Raw genomic sequence first — 13,862 nt, 5'->3', positions numbered from 1 at the left:
TTAGCATCTCTATAAAGTCGCCCCAATACAACATTGTTTAGTCATATAAGGGACACAAAATGCCTCCTCTCCAGAGACTATCTTAGAAAACAGAGCATCCCAGACAAAACACCAAACCTACTAGCACCTTGATGTTGAAGTCATCACCTCTCAACACTAGAACAAACAATTTATATTCATCTATGCCATGTTATTAGAGCAGCACAAACAGATTAAGGCTGGCATTAATTTGCAGTGACTGTTAAAATTCAATGTGGAAATGCCATGTAGGCAATTTGGTTCATAAATTCGTGTTCTAATGAGAGACTCAAATTTGAACAATGAATTTGGACCCTTTAGCCTAATGATGTATTTTAAGCCAAGGTACTTGATAAAGACAGAAAAGAACCTTTAATTCATGAATAAATGAGTGCCTTGTAAAGACACAGATGTGGAAGGCTTGTTTCTAGAATCACAGCTACTTGGAAGATGAGATAAGAGGATTGTGGTTGAGGATTGTGGTCATCTGGAACAAAATGATTAGCAAAATCCTAATTCAAAGAGCAAACTGGACATAGTGGTGTCCATTCTTGGAGATTATTGGAAAGTAATTTCTGATTTATAGTAGAAGGATTTTTTCCACCATAAAACCTGAGGGAGTAGATTCATCATGGAATGACATGCAAAAAAGTTCTGACCTCTCAGGAAAGATATGGATGAGGTACCTTCATTGGTTCGCAGGGCTCTGAAGATAAATGATTTACATGCTACAGCTGGTCATCTGGTGCAAAACTGAATAAATCTTAGTGAGTCACAACTAGAAAATAAAATGGAGAACATATAACAGCACCTCAGACCTAAGAACCGATAAGATAAAAATGTGTTTCTTTCAGTTATTTATTTATTTGTTTATTTATTTATTGCCAGTTCTGGGCTTGAGCTCATGGCCTGAGCACTGTCCTTGGACTTTATCAAGGCTAGAGCTCTACCACTTGAGCCTCAGCACCAGTTCCAGCTTTTTTTTTTCTATGTATGTGGAACCGAGGAATCGAACCCAGGCCTTTGTGCATGCTAGGCAAAGCACTCTACTACTAGGACAAATTCCCAGCCCAGTCTTTCATTTATTTTTAAATGTCTACATATGTATTCATTTGTATGTTTGGCCCAGTAAAATTGTTTATTTTACATGCTCTGATCAAAAACATATGAAAACCACTAGACCATATTGACAGTGCTTTAAAATGTTCTAGAATTCTTTATATTTTTTATCTAACTAAATTAAAAATGGCAATAACTAGGTTTTCTTCCTAAGGGGAAAAAGGTACTATAAATTAAATGTCAAAGAATTTTATAGATGAGTTCCAGATTTTCTGTTCACTATTCTGCCTTCACTTTTACATATGGTTGTGAAAATCTATCAAGTCAGCAGCATCTGATTGGAAAAACAGTTCAATCTCCACATCTTGCTAGCAGTGTATATAAACAGATTCTTTCCTGACATTTCCACTAAAGATGCAGTCCCTCCCAGAAATAGCCCATTTTTATCTATATTTCTCTTTAATGAAAAGGTTGAGTCCCCCGCCCAAATCCAAGTGAAGAAAAAAGTAAGTAGATATGGAATCTTTCTAAATGCATTTTCTTTGAGAGTCTTTACAGTTGATACAAATTTATTATTTTCTAGGGAAGAAATTGGTTGATAATCTCATACCCTATGTCTCATAACACAGACATTGGTGGTGATTCTTGCCTTGTTTCTGAGTCAGTCATCTGAGCTCTCTGTGAAGCCACCTTTGGATTCCAGGAGTTGAGTCTACAATGATGGGTGGAGTGCCCAGATTGGCACTCAGGAATTTTCCAGAGATGGAGAGCTTTGAGGCTCACATATGTGGGAAAAATAAACCTAGTCACTGAAAGAAGTCTTTGGAACTAGAGCACAGGATAGTAAAGAAAGATGAATCCGGAAAGGTTCATGCAAGTGTGAAAGGACAAAATAAATAAGAAAGACTTCAGTTTTACCAACACAAACCAGCATGCAACATGAAGTTACCAGAATATCTAGATTCAAAGAAAGTGACTCCCAATTATTTACTGTATTCTCTTGGGGGAAAATAAACCTGTATCTTTGAAAAGCAAGACAGGGACAGACAAAGGCCTAGTACCTGTAGAAAAGGCTGGCAGGTAAAATCTTTATCCTTACAGATAGGATTATTGAAGAGATTTATAATTACTAATTACACAAATGCCTAATTTAGGATGCTGAGAAGAATGCTTTCAAGTGTGTGTTCTGAGCATTTAGCCAAAGATTTCAGAACCTTCTTCCCTTTTGTCAGTCTGGGAGTAAATATACCTCTTATCAATGTTATTAGCACCAGAGAACAATACTGAGTTGAATAACCTGCTTCAGTTTTTCAGCACACACTTCTATTGTTCTAATTTTATATTACAACCAAATTCACCCTCATGTGAGAAATGTACTTTAATTTTACATTAGACCCAAACTTATGGTATAAATGTTCCTATATTCCTTGCCCTATAGCCTCATGAAATGTATGTCTATTAGTAAAATAAAACATGTCGTAAGAATTTAGCAAAAGTAGTATAAGCAAATGTCACATCATCATAATTATATTTAGACTGATATCATATGAATGTCACCTGTAATCCTTCAATTTCAACAGTACTGACAACCTTCCACCACCCCCAGTTACTACAAGCCTCCCAAGAATTTTCAAATCAGTGTGGAATGAGTAAAATTCAAGGAATCAAACTTTTGATCCCCTTATATTTTAAAAGAGCTATGTATGTTCACACAAAGTAATAGATGCTGTTTATTAAATATATACTATGTATTACATTATGCAAACTGCTTCGTTACCTTCTTTGAATTAATTCTCACAAAGCTCACTTGTTAGAGCCTGAATTGTGTCCACTGCCTCCAAAATTCAATTTTATAAATATGATCATAATTGAAGATAGGACTTTTAAAGTGGTAGGTAAGTTAAAATGAGACCTCCAGGCTTGGTTGACCCAGTCTGACTGGGGTCTTTTTAAGAAAAGGAAATATGGATATACTTAGACTTACAAAGGAATTGTGTACAGAGGATAGATCATTTGAGGACATGAGAAGAAAGGGGGACCAGCATGCCTACAAGACAGACCTAGAAAAGAACAATCCTTAAAAAACCTGGGTATTATTAGACTTCAGGTATTTAGAACTGTGAGAAAATTATTTCTGATATTTAAATGAAATCTGTTGAATTTTCTTTACAATACTAGCAAACTAATGCATTTGCAACTTTTATTTTGTTACTATCATGATTTTTTTGTATGTATGCCTCTCTTGAGGCTTAAACTTAGCTTCTTTTTGCTCAAGGCTAGTGCTCTATCTCTTAAGCCACAGTGCCACTTCTGGCTTTTTCTCAGTGCTTTGTTGGAGATAAAAGTCGCATAGACATTAATACCCAATTTGGCTTCAAACTGTGATCCTCAGATCTCAGCCTCCTGAGTAGGTAGGAATACAAGAATAAGCCACCGGCACCCAGCACTAACCTCATTGTTACAGAAGAAGCAAATAACTTCTTGAATAAGTACTAATGCAATTGACAGAGAGTGAGCATGGGCTTTCTTTGTATATTATTGTCTATGAACCTAACTAGAGTTAACCAGTATGTGGTAGGTGTGTTAGCTTTTCATCACTGGGACAATATGATTGATATAATCAAAAGGAGGAAATATGCCTATCAATTTTAGGGGCTTGGGGGGGCAGTGTGGGGGAGGGTAAAGGGTACCAAGACATGTGAAAGGGTATCAATGTATGTGAATTAATGTACCTTCTATATCACAAATATCATGTAACCCTTTTATTAATTACAATAAAAAATATAAAAAAAAATTTAGGGGCTTACTCCACTCTGTTTCTTTGGGCCTGTGGCACCATAGTGTGCCATGTTGGAAACATGTGCTGAAAGAGGCTGTTCATCTCATGGAGACCAGAGAGCAAAGAGACAACATGCAGGGTAATTAATCCATTTCACAGATATGTCCTCTGTGACCTACCTTTCATTATGAAGCCCCACCTCCCAAGAGCTCCAGCACTTCCCAATAGGACCAAATTTCAAATCAGTGCTTTGCACTGAGGAAAAGTTTCATTTTCATTGAAAGATTACATATAGCTGGATGCTGGTGGCACCACACCAGTAATCCTACTTACTCAGAAGACTGAGATCTAGAAGATCAAGATTTGGGCCAGATGGGGGGAAAAAATGTCTATTAGGCTCCATCTTTAAGTAAACTAGCAAAATGTCAAACTGGAATTGCATTTCAAGTAGTAGAATGTGAGAAAGCAAGCAAGTTATTAAAGTTCAAGGAACCAATCTCAAAATCCTGTAGTGAAGAAGGAAGAAAGAAATCAAGCTTCTTAAAACCAATGGAATAGAACTGAGGACCCAAATATTAAACACAGACCTACGGCCATCTAATCTTTGATAAGGGAGCCAAAAAAATATAAAAGACAGCCTCTTCAACAAGTGCTACTGGCAAAACTGGTTAAGCACCTGCAGAAAGCTAAAGTTGGATCATTCTTTGTCGCACTGCACCAGGATTAACTCCAAATGGATCAAAGGCCTTGAGGTAAAAGCAGATACACTGAAAATTTTACAAGAAGGAATAGGAGATACACTAGGTCTCCTTGGCACGGGTCGAAACTTTCTTAATAAGGACAACAAATCAGATTAAAGTCTGGATGAGTGGGACTGCATTAAACTGCAAAACTTCTGTATATCAAAATATATAACTAGCAAATTAACTAGAAAGCCTACAGAGTAGGAGAAGATCTTCACTAACCATACAATGGACAAAGGCCTGATATCTAAAATATATCAACAACTCAAAAAATTGAATCACTCCAAAACTAATCTCCAAAGAGGCAACCATCCCATTAAAAGATGGGCCAAAAACTTTAAGAGAATTTTCTCTGAAGAAGAAATAAGAATAGCCTATAGACACATGAAGAAATGCTTGATATCTCTGGCCACAAAAAATATACAAATCAAAACAACTCTAAGATTCCACCTCACTCCAGTGAGAATAGCCAGGATCCAGAAATCTAATAACAACAGATGCTGGAGGAGATGTGGCCAGGAGGGATCACTTCTGTTGGTGGGAGTGCAAACTCCTTCAACCACTATGGAAAGCAGTATGGCAGTTCCTCAAAAGACTAAACATAGAGCTCCCCTATGACCCAGCAATTCCACTACTCGGCATTTATCTAATCGTCCAGAAACAAGGAATACTAAAGCCACTAGCATTATTTACCATAGCAAAGATATGGAACCAAACCAGATGCCCCTCAGTTCATGAGTAGATCAACAAGATTTGATATTTATACACAATGGAATTCTATGCTGCTATCAGAAAGAATGGCATTGCCCCATTTGTAAGGAAATGGAAAGACTTAGAAAAAAATCATATTAAGTGAAGTAAGCTAGACTCAAAGGAACATAGCTCAATGGTTTCCCTCATTTGTCATAATCAGTAAAAACCTTGGTTTCTCCTAGTAGAGATTTACAATAGAGCAAAACCTTGATACGTAAGGCTATATAGTATGATGCTAAATGAAAGGACCTCTAGGATATAGAAACAAAAGCCATATAATGAATGATTGTTGTCCTTAATGTACTATGTTATCTCTCATCTCTTTTGCTGTCCCGTGGTTATCTCATATTGTTATAGCATTTTACCTTGTTATCTGATATATTGTATATATGTGTATTTAGTTATTTGAAATAGGATAGGGAAGAGGGAAAACAAGATGAGGGGTGGGGTAAGCAGAGAAAAATGGGGACTAAGACATGAGAAAGGGTATCAATGTATGTGAATTAATGCACCTTCTATCTGGTGTAACCCTTCCATTCATTACAATAAAATTTTTTTAAAAAAGAAATCAAGCTTAAAGTGACACTTCTTTGGCCACTTTCACAAAACTAGACTCAGCATATTTGTTAGAGATCTAAATGTAAATGCTCTTTCCTATTCTCCTCCTACAAAAGACGCTGAATGCCCAGTATTGTTCCCTCTTAAAGGAAGTAAAATCCAAGTCTTTGTATTTTTTTTACTAAAACTTTGCTTTGGTCAATTATGGTTTATTGATAGGATTTTCTGCTTTAACCTGGGGGTGCTCAGAGTTTTGAGACAGCTTAAACATGGAAAGATTCATCACATACTTTTTTTTTAATTGTTGACCAGATGGATGCCATTCCTTGCAATTTCATTTTATTCCAGGCCTAATCATAGGTATTAAACTAATAAGGAGATGTTGTTTTTTGAACTTGGGCAATTTTTGTCTCCTTTATGATGAGATATTATTCTGATTTTTATTTTTAGATATATTTTGCCAAATTAAATGCTGTAGAAATCACACTTTATCACTGAAATGCCAAAACTAGAAGAAAACGTAATGAGAGTTCTACTGTGCCATCTAGTGGCTGGAATTAAAACTGCACCCTCTAGAAAGAGTCTACAGCTCAAAGGGAACTCAAACAATCTAGAAAGGACAAAATTGTAGCATCGCTAACATCTGTCCATCAGAGAAGGCAAAATGTAGACACAAGCAGATGCTTGCTACTCTGTGAGAAATACAGAACCCAGTGCAAGCAATACTCCTTGCTGTGACCTAGGACTCATTATCTGTGATTATTTAGCAAAGAGCACTTCTATTCCTGACTCAGGAATAGATGGGAATGACAAAATAACTTATACTACTCATACCTATATTTCCAACAGTGACAACCCATTTAGACAAGCTGTCATGCATTTACTAACAATTGCCTGAGGTCCATGCTACCATAAAGCTGTACCGTTTTTACCAACTGCTATTTTTATCACAGGGATATCAATAAGAACGCATGACTGCAAGGTTTTATAAAGCATTTTGAACAATGATCTTATATGTCAGAACTCTATTTAACTGCATATCCAGGTTAGTTTTTCTGTGTAAAAGCATTGAGTGGAGACAGTAGGTAAGGAAACTAAACAAGATGCCATGCTTGACTGCTGTGTGGTGATTAAATGTGTCATGCAGCTAAAGTGCTTATATCAGTGTCTAGCACAGAGGAAATTACAATTCTTATTGCCTTATAACTGAGAAATCAAACTGATGTAAGTTCCCACATAGACAAAAATCACGTTCTTCCCCACTTGATCATAGAAAGACAGATTAGCTTCATTCTTAGGAGTCCATCCAATTTATGATTTTTTTTTCGGTCAGTCTTGAGGTTGAACTCTAGGCCTGAGTGCTGTCCCTGAGATCTTCAGCTCAAAGCTACTGCTCTAACCCTGGAGCCACAGAGCCATTTCCACTTTTCTAGTAGTTAATTGGAGATAAGACTCTTACAGACTTTTATGTTAGGGCTGGCTTTGAACCACGATCCTCAGATCTCAGCCTCCTGAGTAGCTAAGCTTACAGGCATGAGCCACTGTGCCCAGCTCCAATTTATGATTTCTTACTATGATTTCCTGAAGCTTGGAAATGTAGAAGTCTTGCCAGTTCCCCAGGAAAAGTGATGTTTGCTAGTGTTTGCCAATGTTAAGTGTAAAGTTAGGCCTGATATTATGTAAAGCTCAATCTTGGTAAGCTGTGACACCACACTATCTTGCAAATTATTTGTTATATTAGACTTAGCTGCTCCAAACAGCTTCCCATCAGTAGCATCCCTTGCCAAGTCCATGGCATAAACAACTGAACCAGCTTCTTCCCTCTTCAAGAAGAAGCTGCCATTATTTGTTACTTTACTAGGGATGGAGTTTAAATAGAACAATGCATTTCCTTTCACAGTAAACATTGCTAATACTTAAGGGTGGGTACTAAACCAATTTCTGTTTCAAAGAAAAGAAAAGTGAGCCTAGAAGTGGATAGGTTGTATAAGCAAAGCAATAAACATTCCAAAGATAACTTTTTACCATCTTTACCATTGTGGCCAGTTTTCCATTATTAAAAAGAACTTTCTGGGTAAAGCAATAGCTACCTAACCTATAGGCTATGTTTTGAACAAGCAAGGATATCCCCTAACTCAATTCCAGGCTTCACAATCTTTACTCAAATATGTAACACAGATTTTAGAGGAGTCCATGCTGTCCAAAATAGAATGGCTCCTAACATTTTAATCCCATACATCAGTCCATATTTATTTAACATGCAGCATGTCCCAGCCCTGATGGCACCATGGGTACACCACAGGGAGTAAACACACTTTGACCACAAGTTGATCCAGATGTAGACAAAACACACATACTGAAGTAAGAAGAGTCAGTCTCTAACACCTGCTATAGGTGTGAACTGAAGAAAAGTCAGAAAGGCTTCCTGAGACTAACTTTTATCTGAAAAGGAGAAGTGATCACAATATTCATTAATGCCAGATTTCACAAATTTAAAAAAAGAAGTTAACAAAATAAAAAATTAAAGAAGTTAACAAAACAATAATTAGCACAAATATTCAGTACCAATGTTACAGTTACACACCTATCTTCATTTTATAGACATGAGAGCAAAGCTCTACAATCCCACCTATACAGGAAGTAGATGAGAGGGTCCCAGTCCAGAGGAATTCTGGGCCCAAGTTCTGATCTGAAAAAATAACTAAATCAAAACGACTCTATGGGCCAGGAACATAGCCTAGTGGTAGAGTGCTTGAATGCATATAACCCTGGGTTGAATTCCTCAGTACCATATACACAGAAAAAGCCAGAAGTGGTGCTGTGGTTCAAGTGGTAGAGCTCTAGCCTTGAGAAAGCCCAAGGACAGTGCCCAGGATCTGAGTTCAAGCGTCAGGACTGGCAAGAAGAAAGTGGGAGGTGGGCCTCTTTGTGTAGCTCATGTGATACAACTCTTGCCTAGCAAGTACCAGGCCCTGATTTCTAATTCTAGTGCAGCCATAAAGATGAACCAAACAAGGGTTGTTCTCTGTAGTGTCCCCAGGATCTCACCCAGGTGGGGGCATACTGAGTACTGAAAAAATATGGGCTGATGTGTGGGGTAAAATGTCAGAACCCATTCCATTCTGGACAATAGGAAGTTCAATTATGCTAATCAGAAAACTTCCTAATGACTTCTGTCAAAGAACTAGAGCTAACACAGAACTTCTGGCTCCGCCTGTAATCTTGTCCCTATCTACTCAGGAGACTGAGATCAGAGGATTATGGTTTGAAGCCAGTTGGAGCAGACAAGACTGTGAGACTCTTATCTCCAATTAACCAGTAGAGGATGGGGGGATGGGAGGGGAGAGAAGGGGAAAGGAGAGAAGGGAGTGGGAAGGGAAAAGAACTAAATTACAAAGGAAAGCTAGTCCCAGGATGGAATTCTTTTTAATCATATAGTAACAAAGCAAATTGTATCTGGAGAAAAATTATTTTGTGCATAAAGAAAGAAAAAAGTCATCCAACACATAAAAATAAAATGATTTTATGACACAGACTTTATTTCACTAAGCCTAAATCCAGATGAGAAGGATTTTTGTCCTAAACCACAGCTGTCCAAAGTTAAAGGTGGCACTTTTCCATAAAGCCATCCTCAGAGACATGGGTGAGACAAATTCTAAATCTTTATGCAGCTGCTATATTTAGTTAGTTTGTGTGATTTAATCCACATTCCATCCAAGAATGTTCATAAAAAGTTATAATCAGAATAGCTCAATTGTTTTTCTCTGAGAAAAATCTATGTCCTGAGCTGAAAGCTATTGATGCAGCTCTGTGTCTTCCTATGAACAAAACACTAATTGTTTACTTATCTATTTTAGGGTTTATCTCCCTGGTTGGTCTAACACCTCTCATCTATTTGGTCTCCTTATTAGTGCTGTCTGCCAGTGAGCTTGTGTGAAAACTTGTAAAGGAGAGATGATATGCATTTATCTGCAGAGAAAGAAATTATTTTATTACTATTTTAAATTAATACAATTAAAGTTGAAGTCTCATCAGTTTTTTTCCATATTCTTTGTCCTTTCTTCACAATGGGGTTACCAAGGTGATTTTTAAGAATATTCTTTTTGCCAGTCCTGGGCTTGAGCTCAGGGCCTGAGCACTGTCCTTGGACTCTACCACTTGAGCCTCAGCACCACTTCCGGCTTTTTCTATATATGTGGTACCAAGGAATAGAACCCAGGTCTTCGTGCATGCTAGGCAAGCACTTTAACCACTAGGCCAAACTCCCAGCCAAAGAATATTTTTATCATTTTTTCAAATTTTGTATTTTCTCAAGAAAATATAATTTTGTGTAGTATTTTTTAGGAATCTCATAATATATTCTATAAACATATAATAAATCGATAAGTTCTATACTTTGCTTTTGTTCTGATCACATTATTTGTTGTGTTCTTTGCAATCAAATATTATTTCAGCTGAAAAATATACAATATTTTGTCTACTAATAAGATAAAAATACCATTTCCATTTTTCTCGGTATTGAAAAGACATACAGTTACAATGGCTCAATCTTGCTATCCTTGCTATTAGGAAAGTAGAAATTGGGAGATTGAAGGTAGCCCAAGGATAAAAGAACCAGAAGCCTGTAGCTAACATCTATAAATCCTAGAAATTCAGGAGGCTGAAATCTGAGGATCAGGGTTCAAAACTAGCCTAGACAGAAAAATTCACAAGATTCCTATCTCCGATTAACCAGTAAAATGGCAGAACTGGAATAATAGCTCTAGCATGATTGAAAAATCCTAGCAAGAGCATGAGACCCAGGGTTCAAGGCCCAGGACTAGCAGAAAATAAACAAGACAAATAGCAACAACAATAACAATTCACACACACACACACACACATACACACACATGTTTTCAGACTACCTCACTCAATGACTGGGTACAGGGTCATCCCCATCAATGTGGATAACATATTGCATATATGTAGGTTGTAATATTGCAGAGTGGTTAAAACAATATTTGATGACAAAGAATATAACTAATAGTATGGTCTGAACAACAAGCAAAGTATAGAACTTACTGGTTTATTATAAAATTATAAAACAATACTACACAAAATACTGCTGATTGATATTTTACTGGTAAAATAGCACCCTTATTTGTTTGTTTGGATGGTTGGTTGGTTGGTTGATTTGGGAGCTTCTGAGGTGCTAGCTCAGCACATAGAACTCACCAGGCAGGTGTGTTCTACTGTTCCAGTAACAACATCAGCCCTATTTGCTCTGGATTTTTTTAGAGAAGAATCTCACTTTTCAGCCAGGTCAATCTTTACACTCCCTACTGGAACTAAGATTACAGGCACAAGCCACCATCCCTGGATTTTTCAGTTGAGGTAGGGTCTCATGACCTTTTATCTGGCCAGGGTGGCTTGGAACCATGAACATCTCAATCTTCACCTCCGAAAGAGTATAAATATCATTTTAATAATAAGTGTACACCTTAGGAAAGTGATAAAGGAAAAGATCACATAGTAATAAGTAGTACAAACAGATTCATCCCAGGTCTTCTTGATCAAATTCCTGATTTTTACTATTGTATTCTAAATGTCACTTCTTATCTCAGTCTATACTATTCATAGTTCATATGTTAATGCTAATGCAAATATCTATTAATGTTTGTTTTCACTGTACTGTAATTTTCATTTGAAATATTAGTTTTTAGCTGTCTATAATTTTTTTTCCTTCTATAGGGCTGTGATACCCAGATGATTTATGACATGTTGCTAAGATTGAAACCTACTATTTACTTACCTGGTGACTTTGTCTGCAAAAAGGTGAGCGCTCATTACTTTCAAATACCTAACTAATAAATACACCTGAGAAATTCAGACATAGGTCAGGAACATAGTTGAAATAAAAGCCCAGGGTGACTTCTACAGAACAGAAATAATTATGATATATAATTCTGTAAAACATTCATGTACTCTTGGGGTTAAAAATGGAACAAGGCAATACAGACCTCATTACATATATCACAAGATAGGAGTGTGGATGATCTGCAAATCTGCTTTGTGCAAATGTAATTACCAATCACCACACCCCATTAATCCCATACATTTAATGAGAAGGAATATACAGATGTGATAGGTGGTTCTGCCCTTTTATGTCTTTGGTAAGCAGTTACCTCCATTTTGTGCACCCAGCTAATAGATAATCAATGTCACGCTTTAAACAACTTTCCTGTGCATTTTGTGAATGCAAAAGCAATACATATTTATTACTTTTAAATGGAAAATGCCTGACACAAAAAATTCACCGTTCCTAAGCAGTCATTATTTATCTATTTTGCCTATCTTTTTATACAAATTAAGGGTAGCTACGGCTTGTTTTATGAAACTTGCATCCTATTGTACAAGTTTTGAAACTATTTTTCATGAAGTAATATGTCCTATGAACATTGTACACATTAACAACTGATCTCCTACAACCTCATTAAAGTTGCATAGTATTCCAGTCTATATATATATATATATCAATTTCAAAATTGGTTGTTATTATAAATAACTCATAAAGGAACTTCTTGGGTAAATATTTTTGCATATCTCTCAGATGAGAGGAAGAATTAGAACCTTGGGTTTTATATACAGTTAATCTAACTTAATGATGAAAACAATCATCAAAAGGAAAATCAGTTTGAATCAATGAAAAACTTCAGAAATGATAAGAAGTATTTCGACCCAAAACAATGGCAAAATAAGCATGGGTATTTTAGAAAATTAAATAAGAGCATTTACCCCTCCTAACACTGGAAACATTTCCTAAAGATGATGTTTAGGCTGTTTTTTTAATGAATTGGAGTGAATCCGGTCAAAGAAGAAAAAGATGATGTAAGCTATTAATTACAATAAAAAAGAAATAGAAATTGTGAGAAAAGGAAAGAACCCTTCATGAGGAAAGGTGGAGGGAAAGAAAGCCATCTGCAGAAGATGAAATTATGTAAATATATGATACAAAAGGTAATATGAATTATAAAAGGAAAATAGGAGTCCCTGGAAAGAGTGTCATGGATAAGGTACTTAATATAGATTGCAGGCTGAAAGAGAGGGAGGTTTTCAGTTTATCAGATCTGACCTGTTTTAAACCTCAACAAAATTAACTATTTGTTGGAGAAAAAAGGTGGAGGAATTAAAGCAATGAACAAGATAGTCTTTTTGATAAAGAGTTGGAGCCATAAACCAATATGCAAAACAGGACTTAGCATACCCAAAGAATGGAAGCAAGTGATCAGGATTAGCTCTAAATGGATCAAAGACCTCAAGGTAAGAGCAGATACACTGAAAATTTTACAAGAAGGAATAGGAGATACAGTAGGTCTCCTTGGCACAGGTTGAGACTTTCTTAATAAGGACCAAGAAACACAACAAATCAAAGAAAGTCTGGATAAGTAGGACTGCATTAAACTGTAGAGCTTCTGTGTGGCAAAGGACATAGCTAGCAAATTAACTAGAAAGCCTTCAGAGTGGGAGAAGTTCTTCACTAACCATACAATGGACAAAGGCCTGATATCTAAAATATATCAACAACTCAAAAAATTGAATCACTCCAAAACTAATCTCCAAAGAGACAACCAGCCCATTAAAAGATGGGCCAAAGACTTTAAGAGAATCTTCTCTGAAGAAGAAATAAGAATGGCCTATAGACACATGAAAAAATGCTCGACATCTCTGGCCATAAAAGAGATGCAAATCAAAACAACTCTAAGATTCCACTTCACTCCAGTTAGAATGGCCAGGATCAAGGAATCTAATAAAAACAGATGCTGGAGGAGATGTGGCAAGGAGGGATCACTTCTGTTGGTGGGAGTGCAAACTCCTCCAACCACTACGGAAAGCAGTATGGTAGTTCCTCAAAAGACTAAACATAGAGCTCCCCTATGACCCAGCAATTCCACTGCTTGGCATTTATCTAA

General features: G+C 36.6%; 1 protein-coding gene across 1 annotated transcript in view; it reads left to right on the top strand.

The window, feature by feature from the left end:
* Window positions 1-13,862, top strand: part of Cngb3 (cyclic nucleotide gated channel subunit beta 3) — a 117,323-nt gene that overhangs the window by 77,579 nt on the left and 25,882 nt on the right. The window contains exon 13 of the mRNA XM_090338766.1: window positions 11,644-11,727. Within this exon, the coding sequence (XP_090194892.1) occupies window positions 11,644-11,727 (84 nt within the window). The remainder of the gene's footprint in view (window positions 1-11,643; window positions 11,728-13,862) is intronic.

This window comes from Megascapheus bottae, chromosome 9 (assembly GCF_031878675.1).
Source record: "Megascapheus bottae isolate mThoBot1 chromosome 9, mThoBot2.hap1, whole genome shotgun sequence".
NCBI classification, from domain to species: Eukaryota; Metazoa; Chordata; class Mammalia; order Rodentia; family Geomyidae; genus Megascapheus; species Megascapheus bottae.
This window is presented reverse-complemented; position numbering and strand designations above follow the sequence as displayed.